The sequence below is a fragment of the Bombus affinis genome, chromosome 10, assembly GCF_024516045.1.
Source record: "Bombus affinis isolate iyBomAffi1 chromosome 10, iyBomAffi1.2, whole genome shotgun sequence".
In the NCBI taxonomy this organism is placed as follows: domain Eukaryota; kingdom Metazoa; phylum Arthropoda; class Insecta; order Hymenoptera; family Apidae; genus Bombus; species Bombus affinis.
This window is the reverse complement of record NC_066353.1, coordinates 4,833,784-4,857,399: the sequence shown is the minus strand read 5'-3', so window position 1 is coordinate 4,857,399 and position 23,616 is coordinate 4,833,784. Positions and strand designations below refer to the sequence as shown.

General features: G+C 30.8%; 6 protein-coding genes across 9 annotated transcripts; 3 read left to right on the top strand and 3 right to left on the bottom strand.

The window, feature by feature from the left end:
- Positions 1-438: 438 nt before the first annotated feature.
- LOC126921530 (uncharacterized) lies at positions 439-2,626 on the top strand. The gene is made up of 4 exons (XM_050733222.1): positions 439-769; positions 873-1,052; positions 1,150-1,361; positions 1,438-2,626. The coding sequence occupies exons 1-4, from the start codon at positions 643-645 to the stop codon at positions 1,735-1,737; spliced, it is 819 nt and encodes a 272-aa protein (XP_050589179.1). The 5' UTR covers positions 439-642; the 3' UTR covers positions 1,738-2,626.
- On the bottom strand, positions 1,992-7,007 carry LOC126921521 (TIP41-like protein). Of its 4 annotated transcripts, none has more exons than XM_050733205.1 (6): positions 6,866-7,007; positions 3,437-3,618; positions 3,191-3,370; positions 2,873-3,095; positions 2,632-2,790; positions 1,992-2,237 (listed from the first exon to the last, which is right to left on the bottom strand). In XM_050733205.1, the coding sequence occupies exons 2-6, from the start codon at positions 3,613-3,615 to the stop codon at positions 2,037-2,039; spliced, it is 942 nt and encodes a 313-aa protein (XP_050589162.1). In that variant the 5' UTR covers positions 3,616-3,618; positions 6,866-7,007; the 3' UTR covers positions 1,992-2,036. The 4 variants fall into 4 exon arrangements, with proteins under 4 accessions (XP_050589162.1, XP_050589161.1, XP_050589160.1 ...); XM_050733204.1 differs by lacking the exon at positions 6,866-7,007 and adding an exon at positions 4,041-4,209; XM_050733203.1 differs by lacking the exon at positions 6,866-7,007 and adding an exon at positions 4,024-4,208.
- LOC126921526 (TWiK family of potassium channels protein 7) lies at positions 4,584-6,991 on the top strand. The gene is made up of 5 exons (XM_050733215.1): positions 4,584-4,925; positions 5,656-5,787; positions 5,940-6,129; positions 6,356-6,571; positions 6,831-6,991. Exons 1-5 carry the CDS (start codon positions 4,755-4,757, stop codon positions 6,989-6,991), a joined length of 870 nt encoding a protein of 289 aa, XP_050589172.1. The 5' UTR covers positions 4,584-4,754.
- A 612-nt stretch (positions 7,008-7,619) lies between the features above and the next one.
- On the top strand, positions 7,620-16,315 carry LOC126921506 (myb-like protein X). Its single transcript, XM_050733165.1, has 6 exons — positions 7,620-8,018; positions 8,563-8,735; positions 8,853-9,586; positions 10,380-10,619; positions 10,778-10,933; positions 11,007-16,315. The coding sequence occupies exons 3-6, from the start codon at positions 9,473-9,475 to the stop codon at positions 13,659-13,661; spliced, it is 3,165 nt and encodes a 1,054-aa protein (XP_050589122.1). The 5' UTR covers positions 7,620-8,018; positions 8,563-8,735; positions 8,853-9,472; the 3' UTR covers positions 13,662-16,315.
- On the bottom strand, positions 15,242-18,829 carry LOC126921550 (uncharacterized). The gene is made up of 9 exons (XM_050733272.1): positions 18,525-18,829; positions 18,216-18,436; positions 17,952-18,143; positions 17,649-17,876; positions 17,015-17,190; positions 16,805-16,930; positions 16,456-16,567; positions 15,969-16,094; positions 15,242-15,390 (listed from the first exon to the last, which is right to left on the bottom strand). Exons 1-9 carry the CDS (start codon positions 18,827-18,829, stop codon positions 15,290-15,292), a joined length of 1,587 nt encoding a protein of 528 aa, XP_050589229.1. The 3' UTR covers positions 15,242-15,289.
- On the bottom strand, positions 18,829-22,917 carry LOC126921514 (cytochrome P450 4g15). The gene is made up of 8 exons (XM_050733185.1): positions 22,780-22,917; positions 22,332-22,572; positions 21,950-22,147; positions 20,580-20,832; positions 20,166-20,370; positions 19,901-20,095; positions 19,567-19,804; positions 18,829-19,490 (listed from the first exon to the last, which is right to left on the bottom strand). The coding sequence occupies exons 2-8, from the start codon at positions 22,558-22,560 to the stop codon at positions 19,126-19,128; spliced, it is 1,683 nt and encodes a 560-aa protein (XP_050589142.1). The 5' UTR covers positions 22,561-22,572; positions 22,780-22,917; the 3' UTR covers positions 18,829-19,125.
- Between the last annotated feature and the right edge of the window lie 699 nt (positions 22,918-23,616).

Sequence of the window (23,616 nt, the reverse complement as noted above, 5' to 3'; positions counted from 1 at the left end):
CTTGTTGTTTTATACTAAAAGACTATGAATATTCTTACATCTCTTTTAATATCTTGCTCATATGTTGCATATAAGTATTGATTCCATATAAGTTTAGTAAAAAATTTAAATTATCTATGTCTATTTGACTGTAAACTGATTTTTAATGTTTTATTTTTTATTTATTTTCATTCTATTTTGCATCACTTACATTTGTAATGTTTAATAAAAATATAAATAAATAATTTTTTAATTTCAATTCGCTTTGCATTTTATCTTTTCAAATTACTTACCTGATACTTACTTGTACTTGATATTTACTTACCTGGTACTTACCTGATGTATTTTAAAATTCATCCAGCGCCAAGATTACAATTTTAAAATTGAACTAACAGCGCACTCTAGTGGCAAACGTTCAAATTCAATATTGCTTAAAATAAAGACTTGAATCTTTCAAGTGCTTTTCTACTGGTAACAAACTTCTTCACGCCAAATCTTTCATCTCAACATACGTGAATGTAAACACTTAATACATACTGCTAAATTTTCTAAACGTTATTTATATTGAAATAAAATGTGTTGTATAGTGAATTTCTCTAGATTCTCTTTTAAATTATATATTCTTTTTAATTATAAAATATAAAAATAGCAAATATAGATCTAATGAATTGGACGGATTTACCAAAAGAAATCAACGAAGATTTTGTTTCATACAAAGGAGATTATGATTTTCCCCAATATCTATCTGATGAAAAAGAGTGGGTCAATTTCAAACATAAAAATTTTGAAGGTGGATTAAAACATTAAATGCAATAATTGATAAGTAGTATAAATTTTAAATATATCATTATATAAATATTATATATTATTACAAGCACAGTAAATTATTTTAGATAATATAGAAATTTTTGAACCCTTCTTAATAATGGAATTGTATAGATTTATACCTTATTTTGAGGGTAAACATGTCAAATTTCATCCTCTTAATATGCCTTATATTAAAATAAGAAAAATAGAAATAGTCGGATTTGTGATAGATGTTACTGAAGATCCTAAATATTATGAATATCATGGTAAGTAATATAAACTATATGAATTGACAAATAATATCTGTAAGCTTTAATAAAGGCCTTTGCCTTAAACAAGTAATTTGAATAAAAATTGTTATAGTTGATGATGGAACAGGAAATATTATTATTTATTATGAGAAAGAAGATTTCAAAAGAGCTGCACTGCGAAGAAAGAAAATTGACACTAAATATAATAAATGTGCAAAGAATATAGATATTAAATCGTTAAAAACTCAAAAATGCCCAAAACATTTACCAAATCCCCGTCCAAAATTTATATATTCTCCTGAAACAAGTATATCTGATATAGCTGTAAGTAATAAAATGTAATTTTAACTGTGATATATGAAAGAGGAAGATAATATTAATGTACACATTTATTATATAGATTTTTGAACATAATTGGTCACTGGAGACAAATAATGGGACATTGGGTAGAAAACTAAAACGTTGTGCTCATGTACACGCAGTAGGTTACTGTACATTTGATTTTATGTATACAAAGAAATCAAGTGAAGAAATTACATGTGAAGATTTATTCAATGCCAAACTATATTTTCTCGCAAACAGAATTACTTGCATAAGTGAACACAAATATAATAAAATATTGCTTTTGTGGATAAATACAGTTGTTAGAAGACGATATGATGAAAATTTAAATGAAGCAGCATCTTCTTCCAAAACATAGAAATAAAAGTAGATTCTACTATATTTTACAGATATAAAATGTGACAATTCTATACAATTGTTAAGTGATGGAATAAAACAATTATAATGGTACTAGATATATTACTGAAAAAGCATTTATTTAGAACATTTTGGATGCATTATTCATATGTTAAATATCATATATCGAATTTGAAATTTTTTATTGTTAATTAAATGGAAAATTCACACACAATGGAAGGTTACACGGCAATGTCTTTTTTCAATAAATGCACATTTGGTTGTTTCAGACTGTGATATATTTACATATAAATGGAAATTTTAGGTAACAGAATTATCTATTTCACTTATATTAGCTCTAGCTGTTACACTAGCTGTTACTATTTCATTAACCAATTCGTTGTCGTTGTTTGTGACTAATTCTGTTTTACTTGACATCATTACTAGCTTATGGTATTGACATCCAGTTAAGGGTAAATGTGGTGCTATTTCGCTTGGTTCTACAAAAAGTGATGGTGGAACCTAGAAAAAATTAATTTGTGGTTTATTTTAATTGTTATTTTGTTTACGTTGTAGAGCAGAAACTTCATAGAAACTCAGGAGTTTGGTTATCAATAAAATATCAATAAACAGTATGTGTAAAAAAGCACAGTCTATATCTTAAAAGAAACACAGTACATTTTAAAAGGACAAGCAAAAAATAAATTTAATATGTATGTAATATTTTATTGAAATTTTTATTAACAAAAAAATGAAAATAAAAATGTTTTGTCATTGCATTAATATCTCTCTGATACAGAGGCAATATAAATTTTGACACTGACATGTCATATTATTGGTATGGATAAAACATGAGTTGTCATAGTTTTGTTCTAGAGTATTGTTTGTATTAAAACGATATTAAACAATTACTTACGCGTATTTCTTCAACCCTGGCTTCTCTTGATGTATATTCTCTTAATATATAATCTTGACCAAATTCATGATACAGCCGCGTATCATTTATCCTCAACATTACACCATCAATTCTCAGAAAATATCTCAATAAAATGAAAAAGCTAGTTGGCATAACTCGCTATTGAAATTAGTAAATAAAATTAGGATAAATGAAGTCAAAAATTTTTTTTTAGAACAAATGTGTTCATATAGTGACTTACAATTTTTACAGAGCAAACTGCAATGCCATTGTCATGAAGTTCATCTTCAAACAATGTTAAATCATGATAAAACAGAATTTTATCTCTCCTTTTTAATTTATCCACATCAATTCGTTCATTAGTTTCCTGAATTTCAAAATTAGATATCGTCCCAGTATAATTACTGGTAAATGTCCAATCAAATGGTTTTACTTTTTCTTCCAAATATTCACTGCTTTCTGATCTATGGAATAATATATATACATACATGTATTACTACTACTACTAGAAAATGTATTGATAAATAAAGTGAACACATATGAGTATACATATCTGTACCTGGATTCTTTCCAAGCTTCTGCACATGCTAATTGAATATTAATTTTTCCATTTGATACAGTTCTCAAAGCATCTAATGCATTGAATTGCATGGATGCACCATCCTGATGTTTTAAAGTTAATATATTATTTGGAAATACCATGTCTGGCATGTGTGGCAATTCTAAAGTGCGGCTGAAACTGTAGAAGTATTTATATGATATAATTCACCACAATTCTATACATAATCAAAGTTATCTAATGTACATGCAAAATTGACAGGCATCAGCATCCTTATCGCCACAACCATTTTCACTCCTAGAACATTTAGAATGAAGTATGTGCGACTGTGTGTATTTGATATGCCATGGAGGAAATACATGTTCTTCTTGATTAACAGGAAGCCTCAAAATGTCAATTCCACCATGAACTTTCACTGCTGTCATGATCTAAAATATATTTATTACAGAACATATTACATTGATACAAATTAAAAAATTTACACAGTAACCACATTTGAAAGATATTTGTCTATCTATGTAACATAATTATAAATGTTAATACAATTTAATCTTATGGAAATTGAATGAAACAATAGATACTCTATGTAATTAATTAAGAATAAAGTAGAATGTTTATAGATATTGATTCAATAACCTAACAAAATGCCATATTCGCTTGCATGTTTTAATCGTAACATTTTGCATCTTTATTATATTGTAATGCAATACTAAACTTTATGTATTTTAATGTATTTTATAATTAATACCTGATTTATTTTTATTTCATTAACTGTTATAATAATATTGTATAAACTGTCATATACTGTTTGTATATACATAAGGTATACTCACGAAAAGTAGTTATTGACCTTAATTATTAAATTTATAATCAAATAACATCACGGATGTTATTCCAATTATCTAGCGATCGCTGCTATTTTTGTTTGAATAATTATTCGTTTCCTTATTGCAAATTTCTTTCGAACATGACAATCGCAGTCTATTCATAATACTTCATTACCGACTGTACGCAGAGCGCTTACTTGCAAAAATTGTATACTTTTTATAAAATATATGTACAATGTATGTAAGTACTTACATATTTCCATATTAAAAATAACATATCATTGCAGTATTATCAACATATTTTTTTAGTATAGGTCAATCTGAATTACAAAATATTTAAATCTCCACGAAAATGTGTTCATAATAAATTATCGTGAATGTAGTATAAAAAATTAAAAATTTTGGTATGTTTGGATTGCTAATTGAAATATTTTCAAGAATAAAATATTAGAATGATTGAAAAGATTAGAATGAATTTAAATAAGTAAAATTTAAGTATATGATAGGAGAAGATCATGTAATTATCAAACAGCAGGCACTACTTAAAAATATGTAATATCGATCATATCTAAAGATACTTGACAAAATTGAATTCTGGGCGAAGTTTTAAGACCACAGTTCCTTCGCTCTTCCGTACGGAAATAACCGAAGTGATTGTAGAAGATTCGGGTGAACCCAATCAGTCTCCCTCGAGTATAAGAAGCAGTTACGTGTTTCGCAAAACGTGTGTGTTTAAAATGTCCATCAAAAAGTCTGATTTATCTGTGGGATTTACTGAAGAAAATGTCGAACAAATCACAGAAGAAAGAAGATTGTTTCAAAAGCAACATATACAAAAAATCAAGTCGATCGCTGGTCACGTTGGACTTTTGATTGCATTGATGCTTTATACAGCAATTGGTGGTTTAGTAAGTTAAACTTTTAAACGTGCACGTTTAAATTAAAAAAATTAAATAGAAATAGCTACTGCAATTTTCGTGAAATAATTATATAAAATTGCTGTTAAATATGAAAAGAACAATTGGATGAAAAATTACTCTTTTATAAATAATTATGCGTTAAAGGAATCTTATAAATAATGTAAAAACGTATAGAAAGATTTTTAATGACAAATGATATTTTATTGATATTATTAAACATACCAATGAATATTCCAATTTTTTAACTATTTATTTACGCAAGTTTATAGAATGTAATATTTACAGAAATAACAACGCGGATCTGGATTTCCATTTGATGTCTTTATTTTTAGCAATTGACCAATCGCATGGCTCGATGCGATTAATACTAACCTCCTTTGTTAAACGTTTACATATATTGTTTATCTTTTAGTTTGCAATTTTTAAAAAATGAATTTGTATGTTATCTTTAAAAGAATATTACCTAATAATAAACTCACAGAATAAAATAATTAGGGATATTATCAAAATGCAAACCGAACATATATTTGAAGCACGTAAAATGATATTGAAGGACCATCCACTTGAGAGTCAAGAGGTTTACAAACAAGTGTATTAAATGTCGTTAGTAAACAAAGTTAATTTCTTACATTGGAGCTATGCAATTCTAGAACAATGTTGAAATATATAAATCATAAAATAATTCGCTGGAATTTATTATTATAGTTTTCATTAACAGGTTTTTCGGCATATCGAACTTCCGGCAGAATTAGCACGTTTGGAAGTTTTGCGCGCCAATTTACGTGCTGAAAGATATTCATTTGTCAATGCGGTTTCCAACAATACCGATGTGTCAAATTTGCGCACATTGGTAAGTCGGTAATTTCAACATTGATGGTGCACCTTCAAATTTCGATTCGAAATACTCACTTGATGGAGGTGATCAAAATCGAACCGATATTTTGAAACGTACCAATCGTTTTTGAATAGTTAGAAAGAATGCGATGTAAGGGATGTTTACAGGTTAGCGTAAAATTACGTGCTTACGAAGAGGCAGTCCAGAAAGCAGCACAAGGTGGTTTGTTGGTCTCCTTCGTGACAGATACAATAGACCAAGAAAATCGAGATACGACAGATTTACAGCCGATCGTAACTGAAAGATGGAGTGTTTTTCAAGCCGTATTTTTCGCAAGCACTGTTCTTACAACGATTGGTAATGAATAACAATTAAACGTGTAATTTAAATCTAAGTTGATTTATGACGATCAAGAGATTGTGCTTGTAACAGTTTCCTAACATATAATACAATTAGGTACGAATTAATGTAATTTTAAAAACACGAAATTCATAGGTAGATTAAGTGGACGAATTATAAATACTGTTTCTATATTTTTGTTTGTTTGGTTGTTCTTTCTTTTTTTTTCTTTTGTTGTTTTAAGGATATGGGAACGTTGTACCATCTACTAATCTGGGAAGGATGTTTTGCATCTTATTCGCATTCGTTGGCATACCTTTGACATTGATAGTAATAGCTGATTGGGGGAAACTATTCGCTAGAGGTGTAGTTAAAATCGCATTAACCCTAAAATCGAAACTCCCGCTTCACTTTTCTTTTCCCTGCGTTCCGACAAATTTAGCAGGAAGGCGATCGCTTGGTAAGTTCGATTAACTCATTTGAATTATGTTAAGTTCAATAGAGAAAGTATTAAATAGAGAAAGCCATTAGGTGGTATTGACAAAATCCGCAATCACTTAGTTGCCAATCCAATAAAACGATAACTAACTTTATATTCGAATTAGTATATTCATAATCTAAATACTCTTGATATTATTATATATCGTTTTTTTGCACGTTATACAAATTGCATTATAAATTTTTATACAAAAATATAAAGTTACATATTCTTTTTATAGGAGCATTTACAGCGATTGTTTTACTTTTTTTATACCTCGCTTGCGGTGCAGGTATGTTCATGTTATGGGAAGATGACTGGAATTTTTTTGATGGATTTTATTTTTGTTTTGTCACTATGACCACGATAGGATTCGGTGACTTAGTACCGAGTAAGTATTAAAATACATGTTACACTTAAAAGAGTTTTTGAAATATCACGCGAACCCACGACGTAATACGTAGTTTTTACTTTACGTTCGAAAAGATACTGTTATTCGTACCCACGTAGTGCGTATTTATAGATTATTATTTATATGCCTTCTGTTATCGTCTTTTTATAGAGAAACCGAAATACACGTTACTATGTACTCTATATATCTTGGTTGGTTTGGCGTTGACGAGTACTATTATTGAGCTTGTAAGTCGACAATATGCTCAATCATGGAGAAGATTGCAAAGGCTCAGTGGGCCATTGGCTGAAACTATTCGCAGACTAGGTGAACAGGCTGGAGGCGATATGTCCGCGCTGCATTCAGATCTTAGGTAATCATGATGAATTATATTGTTTATAATAATAATCTTTGAATGTTTTCATATTATTGTTAATTTTAGAAAAGTTTTGACAGTGATATCAATGCCGCGCTTAAAATGGTCAACATCTTTTAATCGAGAAGATTCGAAAGATCAAGAATGGGAAGAAGCAGTAGAAGCTGTGCTTCGTGATATAGCTGCGAATGCTAATAATACCCAGCCAAAGAAAAAACAGATAATGCAAATTGTTATTTATGAGTCGAGTGTTTGACTGAAAGCAAGATTTATAATTCGATTGTTTACTCCTTTCGAAATAAGTTTATAATATTCGATGTACGTGCTATCTTTACTTAAACTTAAAAATTTTACCCGCGTGAACTGCGCGCGTCGGTAGATAAACCCGCGAACGCGCAGAAACCGTTAACCCTGAGTTCGATCAGTAGTTCTAATGTTGAACTACCCTGATCGACGAAAACAATAATTCGTAGACGAGCAATCACTAAATTTAGAAATTATAGTACCGCACGAAGCAGGACAAAGGACGTTGTTCTGCGTTCGTTGTCGGCTCTCACAGTGACGTCTACGTTGGTTAAATTGGTGATAATTCCTGTCCAATGGTCCAGATCGTGCAAAATAGAACCGACCGACCATCAGCTATTGTGTGCATTGCGTATCGTGTGCGTATTTAAATAAATATTCTATATGAAGGTAGAATCGCAGTGGTCCTCCTACTTGATAGTTTTGTATTAGACAAATTCTAATTGTGCGTTTACAGTCAATTTAATGAAGGGAAAATATGTATTAAATGAATTTTCAGTTGAAGCAATATTCTCATTTAATGATTTATTATAAATACATATGTGTATCTAGTCTTCCATAACAAAGCTTTTCAAAGTTATTTATAATTTATTCATGTTACATAGTGCATATGAGAATTGAATTTATATACAAACATAATCTTTCTTGAACATTTTTTTAAAATACAACATGTGTATGTCGTACTGAGGCCATTGTAAATACTCAATATGTCTGACTCTTACGTCATGCCACCCACGTGTATTCATGTATACTGTTTCGCGCGTGTTCTTTGAATTGGTCAAACTGAAACTTACCGTTACAAGGCATTGCGTAATTTTAAGAGGGGGATATTCCATCTCGTCTATACTATGGCACGTTTTATCTTATAGGGAATACATTTTTATTCAATTCTTTCCTGTTTAGCAATTAAGTACAATGACCGGCATTAAAGATCCGACTGAACAACCGAAGTTGGAGAAAATAAAACAAGGAAATGATCAAATGAATGCTATTGTTAAAAAACGTTTTACGGATTTAACAAATACTTACATGCAAGATTTATTCAAGTTTTCTGAAGACATGACAGAATCCTTCAGGTAATTAAGCCTCCAATTAATTTTAGCAAAATATTCTTTTTACAAATAACGAATAAGATTGTTTAATTATTATTCAATAAGGAATATTTATAAATAATATTTTTTTCTATTTCTTAGGTCAATATTAGATAATATAAAAGTTCGTATCGAACAATTGCACGGACAGAATCGATCTATATTTGATTTATTTTCACTTTCGCCACTGCAAAAATGGTCTCAACGTGAACACTAAATGATCGAAGATGTGGAAGTATCAATGTTTTTTGATATATACATGTTTTTGAAAGATATACTTGTACCTAAATTGACCAAAATATTTAAGTCTGCACATTCTTGATGAAATAAAAGCGTTATGAATGTTTAAAACCTAAAATTACTTTAATAAAGGAAAGTCTAGAGAAAAAGCAATTATTATTTACTTATTAGGACACCTTAATTATCAAATACTGATATTATTTTATTACATAACGACAGTAATTAAAACGTAATTGATGTTTAAGGTTTCAAATTTAACGGTCAAAATGTTGCAAACATATATGTTTCGATAGGTCGACATAGCGTACGTTGTACGCCATCTTAGTGGAGTACTATTACCGCCAATCTACTACGTTTCAATGAATTTTGTTACTTACTATATAACTAAAATTTAATGTTATTTTCGGATTGATATCTCTGAGTATTTGATTAGTTTATTATTTAAACAATCGGTTTTTGTTCTTTGAGTTCTATGTGGCAGAATGTCAAGTCAGTACTGTTTTCTCTGTGCGAGTGATGAAGGTGTTTTCTTGGATGTTACAGCGGACAACAAACAAATGTATTATGACCAACTCGAAATCTGCTCACTTATTAAGGTAGTTTTGTAATAGAAATATTCTTACTTGAAAATCACTAATTTGTTAGTGAGATATTCGAATTCAATTAAGTTTGCTACAGTAAGTTTGAGCGTGCGTCGATATTTGTGCACATTAAGAAACATAAATATTTGAACAAAGGGTTTGCTTAAATCCATTTCCTTACAATTACATATAAATACAATGAACAGATCTATTATTATTAATAGTGAATGGTCTGTTGTAAATAGTAGGAATAAATGTTTTATTTAGTCATTCATTTGCAGACTTTATATTAGAGGTTATACAAAGCTGTTGGATTAATTTTGCATAAACAAACTTTAATAATAGAAGATTAATATTATTTTGTGGAGAATTTGAAAGCCGATGTTTGATTCTATTACTCTGTATGATCATAGTTTCATACTCTGTGATGATTTAAGAGCTTCTATGCCTTCTATAAGATATTTAAGTTATATTTTAAATCTTTAACTGGTTATAGTATGTGCTATTATTGATGATTTATTGAATTTGCTGTAATTTTTCTATAAAATATAATCTACGATACATTTATATTAAATATAAACTGTGCATTCGGGAAGTGAGTTTTGTTTTCTAATACAAAAAAATAAACATAAGTTATCACAAAGTTAAATGTAACTATATATATTTAAACATCACAATATAAATATATGAAATGTATTATGTTGTTCTTTTTATTTCCTTGTAACATTTCTTTTATATTTATTGGTCTTTAATAAGCATTTTACTTTTTTGTGTTTTCAGTCATATTAATTATTTATTATTTACATAGGTACTAAAAGCAGATCAATTGCCAACCAAAATTTGTCATAAATGTGCATATGAATTAAATCAATGCAGCTCTTTTATAGAAAAATATAAACGTGCTACAAAGCAAAAAATAAATATTCGCAGACAGTGTTGTAGTCTATGTCGTGAACCAGCAAAAAACGAATTTATCTTTGATATTAGTAAAGAGAAGAACTTGCAGTATAATCCATTTTACAAAATACAGGAATTCCTTAATACAAAGGTAGAAAATTCTTAATATAGTGGTTTATTGATTACTTTTATAAATATTCTATTACATATGAATATAATATTTAATATGTTTATATTTGTATTGTATATTGTATTTTATATGGTATGTAATTTAATATATAATTTACATATGATTTTTATATTTCTTAGAACAGTGGAAATGTTTATGGAGAGTATAAATTCATATGTTTATCTTGCCGATATGTGATAGATGTATTGGTAGATTTAAAGAACATATGTGAAGAAACTACAATTAAATTGGAAGATACAGTTGATAAAAAAATAAATTACTTAACTTTCCCTAAGGTAATATTTAGTCATATATTATATTAAATTATTATATATTATATTAAATCAATACAATATATTCATGTTACAGATAAAAACAACCATTGTAAATCGCAAAACTACCAGCACTGAATCTAATAGAATAAATTTAAACGCATTTCTGGAATCAGAGAGTGATTCTGACGAAATGACTCGCACACGATCTCGAAATAACAAATTAAACGAACAAACAAAGTCGCAAGTTTGTAGTAAATGTCATAATTCTATTAAAACTGATGATGATATATTCAAAATTCATAAAACAGGAGAAATTGTATGTAAATGTTGTTGGAAAAATATGGATATTCATAAAAGTAAGCCTGAGAAAGAAGTATCAAACAACAAACAAATCAAACTTTGTACAGTTTTTTTAAAAGATGTATTAAAAGATTCTAAAATAAAGAAGGAGAAGCTCTATAGGATTGATGAGGATGATGAAGGCAATAAGACATATGTTGTAATGGCCACAAATTTGACAAATGAAAATAAATCCAGTAAGCCAATTAGTGATATAAGAAATGATATAGAAAAGCAAAGTCAAAAGCGTTCTAGTAAAAGTCTAAGGACTGCAGATAAGGACTCAAGTAGTGAAGATGTACCTAATAAAAAACACAAGCCTGATGCAAAAGAAATAAGTGAAATTGACTCAAAACAGTCCAGTTTGGTTGCACAACAGGCAAAGCAAGTTACACAGAAGAATGGTAAGCGTAATATTAATCAAAGTTCTGATTCAGATTCTTCTATTCCAAAAATTGCAAAAAATAGCGGCCGCCGTTTAACAAGACATAAACGAGCAACTGGCTCATCCTTATCGGATGCAGATATTGACAATAAGTATAATCGTAAAAGATTAAAAACTATTTTAAGTGGTATTCCTATAAGAAGAAATCGTAATGTAGACGTGAGTGACGAATCGTCATCGAATGAGGATGTTGTGTCAAAGAGAAAGCGATTGAGCTTTACAAGTACTTCATCTGTTACTATAGAAATATGTGATGACGATAACGATCAGGAAAACTTTGAAAAGAATGTACGAAAAACGAACAGAAAGAATACGAAAAAACTCGCGAAACTTCCTACAGTTACAAATTCCCAAGAATTGCAGTCCCCAAAATCTGATGATAAAGATGATATATTTAAGACTCAAACATATGTATGCGATGAATGTGGAGCTAGTTATGAAAATAAATTTATAGGTTTGACACACAAATTGACACACTATAAACAACCACAATTAAAGTTACAGAAATTAAGTAATGAAATTTGGATGAAAGAAACATCAGGTTCAAGCGAAGCAGTAGATGATCAGGTAGAAGATTTGTCTGAGACTATAAAAATTACTGTAGAAGATGATGAAGAAGAATTGATGGAAAGTGAAAAGAATTTTAACACAAGTAATCGTACAGATATAAATTCTAATACAGGAAGTAATATTAATTCGCCTAAAAAGGAACCAGTAGAAGATGCTGTTGATGTAAAACTTGTTATGAAAGAATCTGATGATGATCAGACACATAAGACTGAGAAAGAAACAGAAAATCTACAAGAAGATGAAGTTGCAAAAATAAATATCATAAGTTTGTCGCAAAATGAAACTAACACTAAAGAAGGCATGAATAAAGAAAGTGAAAAAGAAAATAAGGGTTATTATAATAATAATGATGAAACTGATAAAAATATCCATGGATCTATAAAATGTGTGAATTCAGAAGAAATAATGGAAATTTCACATAGTAATTCTGAAGACAAACAAGAAAATAATAAAGAAAAATATAAACAGATGGAGGAAGATAAACAAGAAAATGAGAAAGATAAACAAGAAAATGTGGAAGATAAACAAGAAAACGAGGAAGATAAACAAGAAAACGAGGAAGATAAACGAAAAAACGAAGAAGGTAAACAAGAAAACGAGGGAAATGAACGAGAAAATGAAAAAGGTAAACAAGAAAACGAGGAAGATAAAAGTAAGGTAGAGGAAAAACAAATTGAAGTGGTTGAAGAAGTTGAAAAAGTTAAAGTAGTTGAAGAAGTTTTAGATATTAAAGATGATGAGAAAGGAAAACAGGAAAAGGAACAAAAGGAGGCGATGTGCAACGGGCAAGCGATTCAAACGATTAATACAGAAAGTTTAAAGAAATCCAGTGAAGATTGTGTTGAGGATATTATGGAAGAAAATGATGTTGATGTTTCAAAGAAAATTGAACAAAATGATATTAAACATAAAGAAACGAACAATGGAACGGACATAGCCGATGATGAAGGTGATTTAACAATACTTGCTGAACAAAGATCGCCTAAATCGATACAAAAAAGAATATCCTGTAATGAAAATAGAATGCAAATAAAAGTAGATGATTCTGATTCAAAAAAATCAGAAGTTTTGGAGAGGACTGTATTACTCGAAGAAGGTACGACTGATGAGAGTTTCAATAGAAATGATGTGGAAATCGTGGATGTAGATTCTCCACAACGAAAAGATTCAATGAGCGATTCTGCAAATGCAGTAGCAGAAGTGTTACGAGAAGTACTTGATTTAGCAAGTGCAAAAGTTGTAAAACGACAAGAAGTTATTGATATAAATATCGACACTGATTCCATCGAAACGGAGACTTTGGAAAACATATCACGTGAAATACAAAATATTGTCGATATGCCATCTCTCAAAATTGACGACTCCAAAACTGAAAGTGAAACACATGTGGAGTAGTGTATAAATATACATATATATTTATGAGATCACTTTTTTATAAAACTTAAATATAGTTTTTACGTAGTCAAAAGGTCAAGTTTCCTCCGCTTCTGTTGCTTAGAAGATGTACCATATTATTAATTCTCATTTATATGGAAGGTATAAAATGGAACAATTATTTCATTGGTATTTCAAATTAAAAGATGAAGTGTACAATGGTATTTTACTTTTCAGAGATTAGTAGCCTTTTGTATACGAGTTCATTTTAACATAGAAACACTTAAAAATATTTTATTACATCACATACACAAATGCCTATAATTTTGTGTCATATAATTCGTTGTGGAAGCGTTATCCGTTGTCATAGATTAATAGTGTGCGATTTCTACACACACACACACACACACACACACACGTGCACGCGCGCGCGCGCGCGCGATATTTAATGCTCTTTTGTATTTTTGTTTGTGCAACAAAAAAGATTATATTATATTATATTATATATATATACTCTTAAAAAGCTTATTTCTAATTATTACTATATTTGGTAATTAGCTGTTTTATTTACAGGAATCTCCATGCTTTTTACATTCTGTTTTTTTTCTTAGTAAGATAAGCAAGAAACGTATTGTATGCAGGTTCTAAATAATTTACCGTTGCACATTAATTGAAGATATTTGGGCCAAGTTGTACAGAATGCTATCAATCCTCGATGGTCTAAAATTGAGAAAAATATATTTTGAAAAGTCTAATTTAAAAAACGGAAATAGATTTATATCTTTTGGATATATTTTATTTCTTGTTCTTTTATAACGTTTTTCAATGGCTTATTTAATAGTAAATAGTATAATTAATATATGGTTTGGAAGTTTTCTGTAAAATAATTATAAGCTTAAAATAGAACTATGGCTTGGTAATTTTAATAATTATATAATGTAAGAGTCGTTCTATGGGTTAACTATTTTTTGCAAAATAAAGGTTATAATATTATGGGATCTGTAATGTGTTTAACTAATGTGTAATGTAATGTGTTTATTATTTTGAGGGTTGGTAGATTTCTGTATAATCTGGCCAATTTCAATGTTAATTTCTAATTACTTAATTCTATTAAATCTTTTTTAATTTTTTCTAATTTTTCTATGGCAACGAGTAAGAATTGAATAGTCGTTTGTGTGCAATGTAATCACAAGACTTGTTATTACTATTTTATTAGTACAGTGATTTCTTAGCCCATAATATTTTTAATTTGATATTTCTTATTTGTCTTATTTAATTGTTTAAGTTACTTTAGAAGTCTACAGTTTTTTAAATCTTGCTATTATAAATTGATCATACGTACTGACGAATTAACATCACTAAAAATCTCGCGTTATAAGCTCGCCGTACATCGTCGTTGTTTTTGTTTTAATTTTGTTATCTTATCTTTATATTTTTTACGTAATTATTTCATTAATTTTTTTGAGAATATTATTTAGAGATGAGTCTAACTATAAGCAAGTCGCTTGTTTATGATTTCCGCGGCATTGTAATGAGAAACAGGAAGTTCTTATATTTAAATATAAAGTTAGATATGTATAAGGTGAAATAAAAAAATGGGATACTTGTAGTAATAAATTTTATTAATCATAACTATTACATATGGAGTTTTAGAGTCGCGATGTTGCTTGATCGTTGTGAAGTGTAGAAGACAACGACGATGAAAGCGTGTCCGAATTTTCATGCTGGATTTCTAAGTCTGACTTTGTATCTGAAACATTCGTAAAAAAATTACATTATGATACAATAATTATGAACGGGTTTATATACGTGCATGATATATTCGATATTCAGTCAAGTGTGAGATACCAAAACAACAAAATTGAGATATAATTTGACTTTTATTGAATAATAAAGACATATTGAATAATAAAGATCGTGGAGGTTTTAGTATTTTAAGTAAACGTCCGTTAAATGTATAAAATTTAAGAAAGGAAGTGATGGCTATCGTAACACAATAGTCAGTGAATTAGTGTAACGAAAAACATATAGTATATTTAATGAGAAATCTAATGGACATCATTAAAACATGTATATAATATAAGTGTGCAATTATCAAAACTGAGAATCTTTTGAAAGTTTTGCAAATATCGTAATTGATTTTAACAAAGATTGAAACAGACACTGATAGTGTTAGTATGAAAAGCGCCCTTTTTTGTCTCAATTTTGATCATTGTCTAAGAAATCTTTGATTAATCATAAGTATACAAATCTAAAAACAAAAGGAGTTATATACATTACAGTAGTACGTGATGACTGAGTAAAAAATTCATATTGAATTTTAATTACCCAAGGTCTCCTCAATCCAAAAGATCTCTCTGTAACTTTTCCACCGACAAAGTTTCAACGTTGCATTTTCATCATATTCACCGCATCGTAGTAACAAATCGATATATTTCTGGATTCTTTCTTGCCCTTCAAAGATTAATACCACCGTTATGTATACATTAAAAATTTTTATCGCACTCAGTTATTATTGTAATACGTAAAGGATAACTTATATGTACATTTAATCTATGTATTAATTAAATATTCAACGTCATGATACAACTTGTATTATGTAGATATTTATAAATTGTTAAAATATGTAAAATAAAGCAAATAGTAGATGTATTTCCATATACTTGAGAAAAGATCTTGGGCGTAATTGAGAGTGCGAGAACACACACGTATTTTCATTTTATATTGTTGTTTTCTTTTCATCGAAGTGAACAACTGAGCATCACAATAACTTCATGTAGTATACAATTATATATCTTTTAAAAAGTAAAAGAACCTTTAGAAATTCCTGCAATGCATCTTGCTTGATCAGCTTCGCGAGTCAAATCAAGTCTACTGTATAGGTTTAGTGCGTTCTCCAAATGTTTTGTAGAAAAATGTAACTTTCCCTGCAGGAATAGAAATTTTGATTCGTCTTTTGTACTGTACAAAGCAAGTATTGTACAATTTTATTATTTGACGAAATCAAAGCACTTAAAATAATTTATGTAATTTGTATGTTTATATATTTTTGTGCATATTTTTATTGTGAGTGAACTTATTTTTTTTTGTAGAATTATTGTAGCGCAACATTTTTTAAATAAGGTAGAACAGCATTTTGTTTTTCTTTTATTTTATTTGTTTACCTGACTCAAATAGTGTTCGCCTGTGTAATAGTGTGCATCGGCGAGCTTTTCCAGGAGACCGAAATTTTCAGCGTTTTCTCGGCACATCCGCAAATGTTTTTCCGTGTAGTCACTATCGCTTAGATGCTATATGAGCGAGCAGGACCAGTATCATTTACATCTTAAGAAAGATTACATTACACATAGAAACAAAAGAAGGGATTTAATTACTTTGTACGCAAAAGCTAATTCCATGTGCGCATTACAAACACCCTCGATATCTGAAGTTCTCTTGGCGAGAGCTAATAACTTCGAAAAACTTTGCAATGCGTTTTTAATTTCGTTTACGGCGATATAACATTTCCCGAGCTCGTAAAGGACTTCATTTGTATATTCAATGTTTCCAGCTGTTTTTATTTTCATTTTAGTATTAATTAGTCTTATTGTACTTCATTTCACTTTACATTCGTAGATGCGAAATAAGTGTTTCGATAGAAGCAGAAATAAAAGATAAGTTATATTTAAAATTTATATGAAAGAAATTATTGACAAAAATTGGAGTCTGTGATCACTAAATCTTGAAGAAATTTAGATAAAAAATATAATTTTAATTAATTTACAAAATGTTAATTTTTAACTGTTATAAATAATTGCTATAAACGATCAAAACCATTTTGGTTGTCGATAATCATCTATAATGGAATGGTCTTTTCGTTCCAACCCAAATCAACAAAATTTTGGACCTTTATTAATGATTATTCGTAAGCGAAATCACTTAAACCGAGCTACCAATTTTTACATTGAAACTTTTCTAATTTTATTTATCTTTCTGATTCTTGAATGGAAGTCAACAAAACTTACTTACCATCGGTTGCTCTTTCTACAGCTTCAATGCAGGCCTTCAAAGCGGACTGGGGATTTTGGAGACGTTCCGTGCGAACGAAAATCAGTAGAGTTTTATACAAAAGAATGTTGCATTCTTTGAAGATACAATGTTGCTTTAGTCCCAGTTTAGCCGATGCGTTCCATGTTTTGTTTTCTGAGTCCTTTCGTGCCTTGTTCAGATGATCTAGAGCTTCTGTTGGATTCTGTACTAATTAAGCGTATGATCGTAAGTATTATTTTTCAGAACTTTAAAATACGAAGAGTTCGAGATCTATATACCAACATTCGTGACAAAGAAATCGACCGTATAAATAACGTATCAACGTGATTGTTTTAACATCATCACCGTCTATCAATTTCGCAATTGAAAGGGCAAATTGATAGAGATGGTCGGCTATCCACCACCATTCCCACGTTTTCGATTGAAAGAACAGAGCCATATCTAAAAGTGTCGTTGCTTGTGCAAAGTAGTCACCTAAGTAAATTATTCATTTACTTAATCAATAAACTAGCATATGTAGTAAGATTCAGTCATGTTTTTTCATACCTTCCCTCTTACTCTTTTCAGACGCAATAAATCCATTTGTCAAATAGTTTATAAAATCTTGTTGATCTTTTAAAGATGGTTTTTTCCATGATAACGAGCCAGGCGTTTTTTCTGAAATTTTTTCATCGAAATCTAGAAGTTTTGTCATATAATCAAATGATTGTTGGTATCCCTGTTCTTTAAACTCGAGAAGTATCGCCTCATGATATGGCATATAAAACCTATTTATAATGTCGTAGTTAATAATATTTTTATAAATACGTTTGTATTATTTTCAATTTTATATGTATATATAATGACAATAAGAACCTTCTCACTTCTTTGGGAGTTATATTTGGTAACGCAGCTTTTAAATCATCAATAACCTTATTTATTTCTTTTCCCTGAGCTTGGGGCAAAGTTTTCAATTTTATCTTTGGATTGTCAATGTATCCGCTAATGTTGCTATCCGAGTTATTCGACCATTCTGTGCAATTCTGCTTTAAAAATTCTGCGACATCGTGTCTTTTTCCTTGCCTATATTTTGCAGTCATTATTTTAAGCGTTTCTTTGTAAGCTCTTAAGAGTAAAACATAAACAGAAAGGTGAAACAGAGGAAAGATGAAACATAACATCGGATTTTGCAACGCTGTGGATGCATAATTTATTGCATAAGATAAATATCAACGTAAATAGTAAATATATTCATACATTACACGATGAACAGAAATATACATACATTTATACACAAGCATATAATTTGAGGGAATAGTTTCCCGCGCATGCTCGAAAAGTATGACGTTTAACGATTCGCGTGTGTGATTAAGTATTTTGTCACCCGCTGTGTGATTGTGCGGGGAGCCTATAACCTACCACGATTTGTAATTTTCCTTTGAAATAAAAATTCTTATGTTAAATCGTCTTTGCATTTTTATGCCGTGGCCGCTACTACTTTCCTAGGTTCGAGTTTGATATTGAAACCGTCTGCTCTCTTCAAGATAATATCAGCTTGTAGCCTGAAATCGGATTCCTTCGAGTTAGATTTTATGCGGAAATTTCTGAGGATCGTCGACAGGATGATCTTCAGTTTGAGCATTGCGTATTTCCTTCCTACACAGGATCGTGGACCAGCCGAGAATGGCACGAACGCGTAATAATGACGTTTTGCGGTATTTTCTGGTAGGAAGTTATCAGGATTGAAGACATCAGGGTTAGGATAGATGCTAGGATGTCGGTGTAGCTTGTAGGTAGCAATGACAACAGTGCAGCCAGCTGGAATTGTGTAGTTTCCACTCACTGAAATTTTCATTTTTGTTAATACTGCTTTTGGTAGAAAAAAAAGAATGTAAGATGTGAAAATCATGATACTAACTGCATTTCAGATCTGTTTTGATCTCCCGAGCGATAATTGGTACAGGTGGGTATAGTCGAAGTGTTTCCAAGAGGCAACGTTCGAGGTATTTCATCTCTAAAGTATCTTGGAAGGTGGCTGGTCTGTCACTGTCACCAAAGATCTCGTCGAGTTCTTGAATAACTTTCTCTTGTACGTCAGGGTGACAACCCATCAATGCAAGGAAGAAGCTGGCTCCGGCTGCAGTTGTATCGTGTCCCTTTTTTTAAACATACCGTTTCATTGACTTCCATCGTGCTATATTATTATATTATGTATTTACATATATCGAATGTCAGTCTTGTTGGAATCCTACCTCAAACATAATGGTGTTGACTTGTTCTCTAACTTCCTTATCGGTAAGGATGACGCCTTCTTGACCAGCTTCGATCAAGAGATCAAGAAAAGCTTGTCTCTTCTTCTCACCAACGTCATCATCAACATCTAAATCATCCTTAAGACCGGTCGATTGACCAAATGAAACACCCTCTACGACGGTGGCGTTGTCACCCTAAAATTTACAAAAATATCGCATCGATAATTCATTTTGTATATCGATTATAGATCGATTTGATCCTTACCTTTTCGTTCTTCTGAACACTAGTGTCGATGATGTTACGCTTTCCGCTCTTGTAATCTTCCTTCTTACGCGAGATGACTTTCTTGGTTAATCCGTGGATAATTTCCAACAATTTGATCTGGTCCTTTCCGTATTTTGTTAGATTGAACAACCAATCAGGTCTGAGCCATACTTTAGTGTGACGAAGATGCAAGATGTCGCACATCCTACGAATAAATTACCCGTTATTTAATTTCGCCTGTAATACACGTGCATAATGTATCGCCGCTTCATTCGTTAAAGACATGTATCTATTTTCCAGTTGTTATGCAATACCGGTTATAACTCGTACAGGACATGCACTCTGGAATATCGGCGAACTTTCTCCGGAGGAAGAAAACGCTTGCGTAAGAGGGGCGGAAAAATGTATACGTACTTCATCACTGCCATGGCGTATTCGAATCCACTACGATCTTGAGTAGTCTTGGAGACACCCATGGCAGTTTCCATAAGAATTTCAACGGTGAGTTCGGACATATAATCGTGGCAGTCAAATTCTTTGCTACCTTCTTTGCGCATTCTTTCGACGACATCGCGAGCATTTGCGTTGAACAGGTTGATGAAACTCTTCAGCACGTTTAAGTGGAAGGTTGGGGCGATCAGTTTACGATGGCTACGCCATTTTTGACCTGTATGGGAATTACATTTTTAATTCAGTTAATCTGTTAATCTAGTTGTTAATCTATTTAGCTCAGTGCATAAAATTTTTGGAAGAACTCTTAATTGTATCGATTAAACGAAGGAACAGTTTCGAAGAGAATACACGATCTCTTCAAGGAAAAGCGTGGCTCAAAGAAAACCTAATTGTTTATGAAATATCAATATTTTTGCGAGACACAGACAGCACGTTATTATCTAGATATACAAAAAAGAAAGACTAAACCACTGGAAGCGATAACGACAAATTTTCTTTTTACTTTCATCTGTCTTTCACAGACAGATTACAATATATATGAACTGCATTCATATGATGAAAAATAATGGTATTCTATTAGTGTTACGTATATTCTCATGAATATATAATTTAACTTAATAATTTAGAAAGGCACGGTAGAAGAATGTGTTAATACGATATACAATAGATATGAAATTACACGTTTCCTAGTTATTCCACCTATTTCAGTAATGAAATTGCAGACGTTAATTATACTGACTTCTTTTTATACTTTCAGTTACTTATAATTCAAAAGTTTTTCCTGCTCGGAGGAAGTGGTAAAGGGTGCGAAGAAAGTTTTACGTCAATGCATGCGTGCTGGTCGTTTAAGACGGTTACACACGAGGTTGTTACGTGCACGTGTGTCAAGCTCTGTTACGTGTACGAATAAATGGTACTTACAGATTGGGGGGAGGAGGGGGGAAGCTATCTAGACAACGGGAAAGTTACGATAACTGCATTCGCTCGTGAAACTACATCTCGTTTCTTTCACCGACTTAGCTTTCGCTATCACCAGAAAACATTTATAATGATATTTCATGTTTTATTGCTTCTATTTACCTGTCGTAATAAGAGATTGTAACAATCGATTAAGTTATTTTGTCTTCACATTCGTATGCGAAGAACTCAAAGAATATTTGTCTTCAGAGTGGAATTATGATTTAATTTTGTAATTCATAGACCGTTGATTTAAATAATACCGGAAACCTATTGCTATGAGGAAAGTCTTCATTCTATACTATTCGTATGTTTTTAATTGAACCGATTGTTATACAGCACAGAAACAGAGGAACTTTAAAACGAGAACTTACCAGTTGAGATGAGAAGACCATCTCCAAGCCATGGATAGAAGAACCTATATTCAGCAGATTTGTCGATGTACACGTTGCTGGATAGGATTATTTCAATATCGCGTGGGTCAAACAAGAAAACAACTAATTTGGGACCAATCCACAACCTAACCACATCTTTGTAGTCAGCGGCTTTTGCCAACAAATTCTGGAAGATGGCTGCAATTTGCAAACAAAATCGTTATTTCCATTTCTTCGCGAAACTAAGGGTTGTTCGGCTCCATTTCTCGTATCAAATTGTATAAGATAAATTCGAAAGTTAATATGAATTATGTCAACTATTATTACTTTATTTTATATTTAATATTATTATTACTCTATTTAAAATTACTGTTTCACTTACTGTCGGAACTTCCAAGTAAATCCAAGGCATTTCCTATGATAGGCAAAGCTGGTGGACCTGGTAGACTTTCGGCAAGTTTGAGCATATGTTGCCTAGAGAGGCGGAAATAAATGAGATATAGAACGACAGCAGGAATGAAAAGGGATAAGAATACAGTGGTCGCCGAGAATCCGGTGGTCGAGGCGGCTGCCATCGATCCGGCTACTATTTCCGGTCCGGCCGTAGACATAATTGATGTTATCTGGAAATGAAAGGGGATCAGATTGTAATTGTATTTCTCAAGTAAATCTTGATGAAATAACTTAAAGAACGAATCACGTTGTCATATCGGGCACGATCACTCAAGTTTCACAGTATTTTCAAGTTCAAAGATGAAGGATGTTGTCGAATATCAATAATACACTTGTGTCTTCATAATCTACGAGGGGAAGAAAATATCGTCACCCACCTAAATGCTTATACTACCTAAACGATGCGTTGTTGTCGATGAACCATCACCGAACTGGTTTTCCAACTTTGCGCGATCTCTTTTATAACCGGACCTTTCTACGGTCACCCCTACTTAGAGATTCGCGAAGCTAATTAGTGGCTGCGCCATGTTTCTATTGGAATTAATATTTGCATTCGCCCGTGCACCTTGTATTTTTTCCTTCAACTATTAAACTTCATTGTATTAAACGTAGAGCTATTTCTTATTTATGCGGGTTTTTAATTAAAATACTGTTTATCTTGAAAGTTTTCACAGTTTCATGCTATTCATTTCCTAAATAATATAATTCTTTTGATATCGAATGCTTGTGTACTTGAAGTTTTTTTAATAAGATCATTATGGTCTTGTAATTAATATTGTAATTAATGGTCTTGTACATACTATATACTATATATATGTAGCAATTCAAGTGTTTAACAGAAAAAAATACAGAAACGTGTTTCTGGTATCTTGTTGTCTTTTAATTCGTATTTTAAAAGATCATCGGTAGAAAATAAGCAATGGAAGCAAAAATCGATCGAAAATAAATTAAGGGGATGAAATAAAATAACAATATCTAATTGCTCCAATTATTATATGTTTGTATTTATTATACCTTTCCATTTTTACGTCTGGTCTTTGAAGTATGCAAAATAAAGCAAAATCAGCTACTTGTTATTTTGCAGAAATGAAACGCGAATTACGCTGAACATAAGGCTATACGTATATATACGTGTATGCCCAATCAACAATTTTTGACATATGTAAAATATGTTATATTTGATTAATATTTTCTATATGTAATGTCGAAGTAAG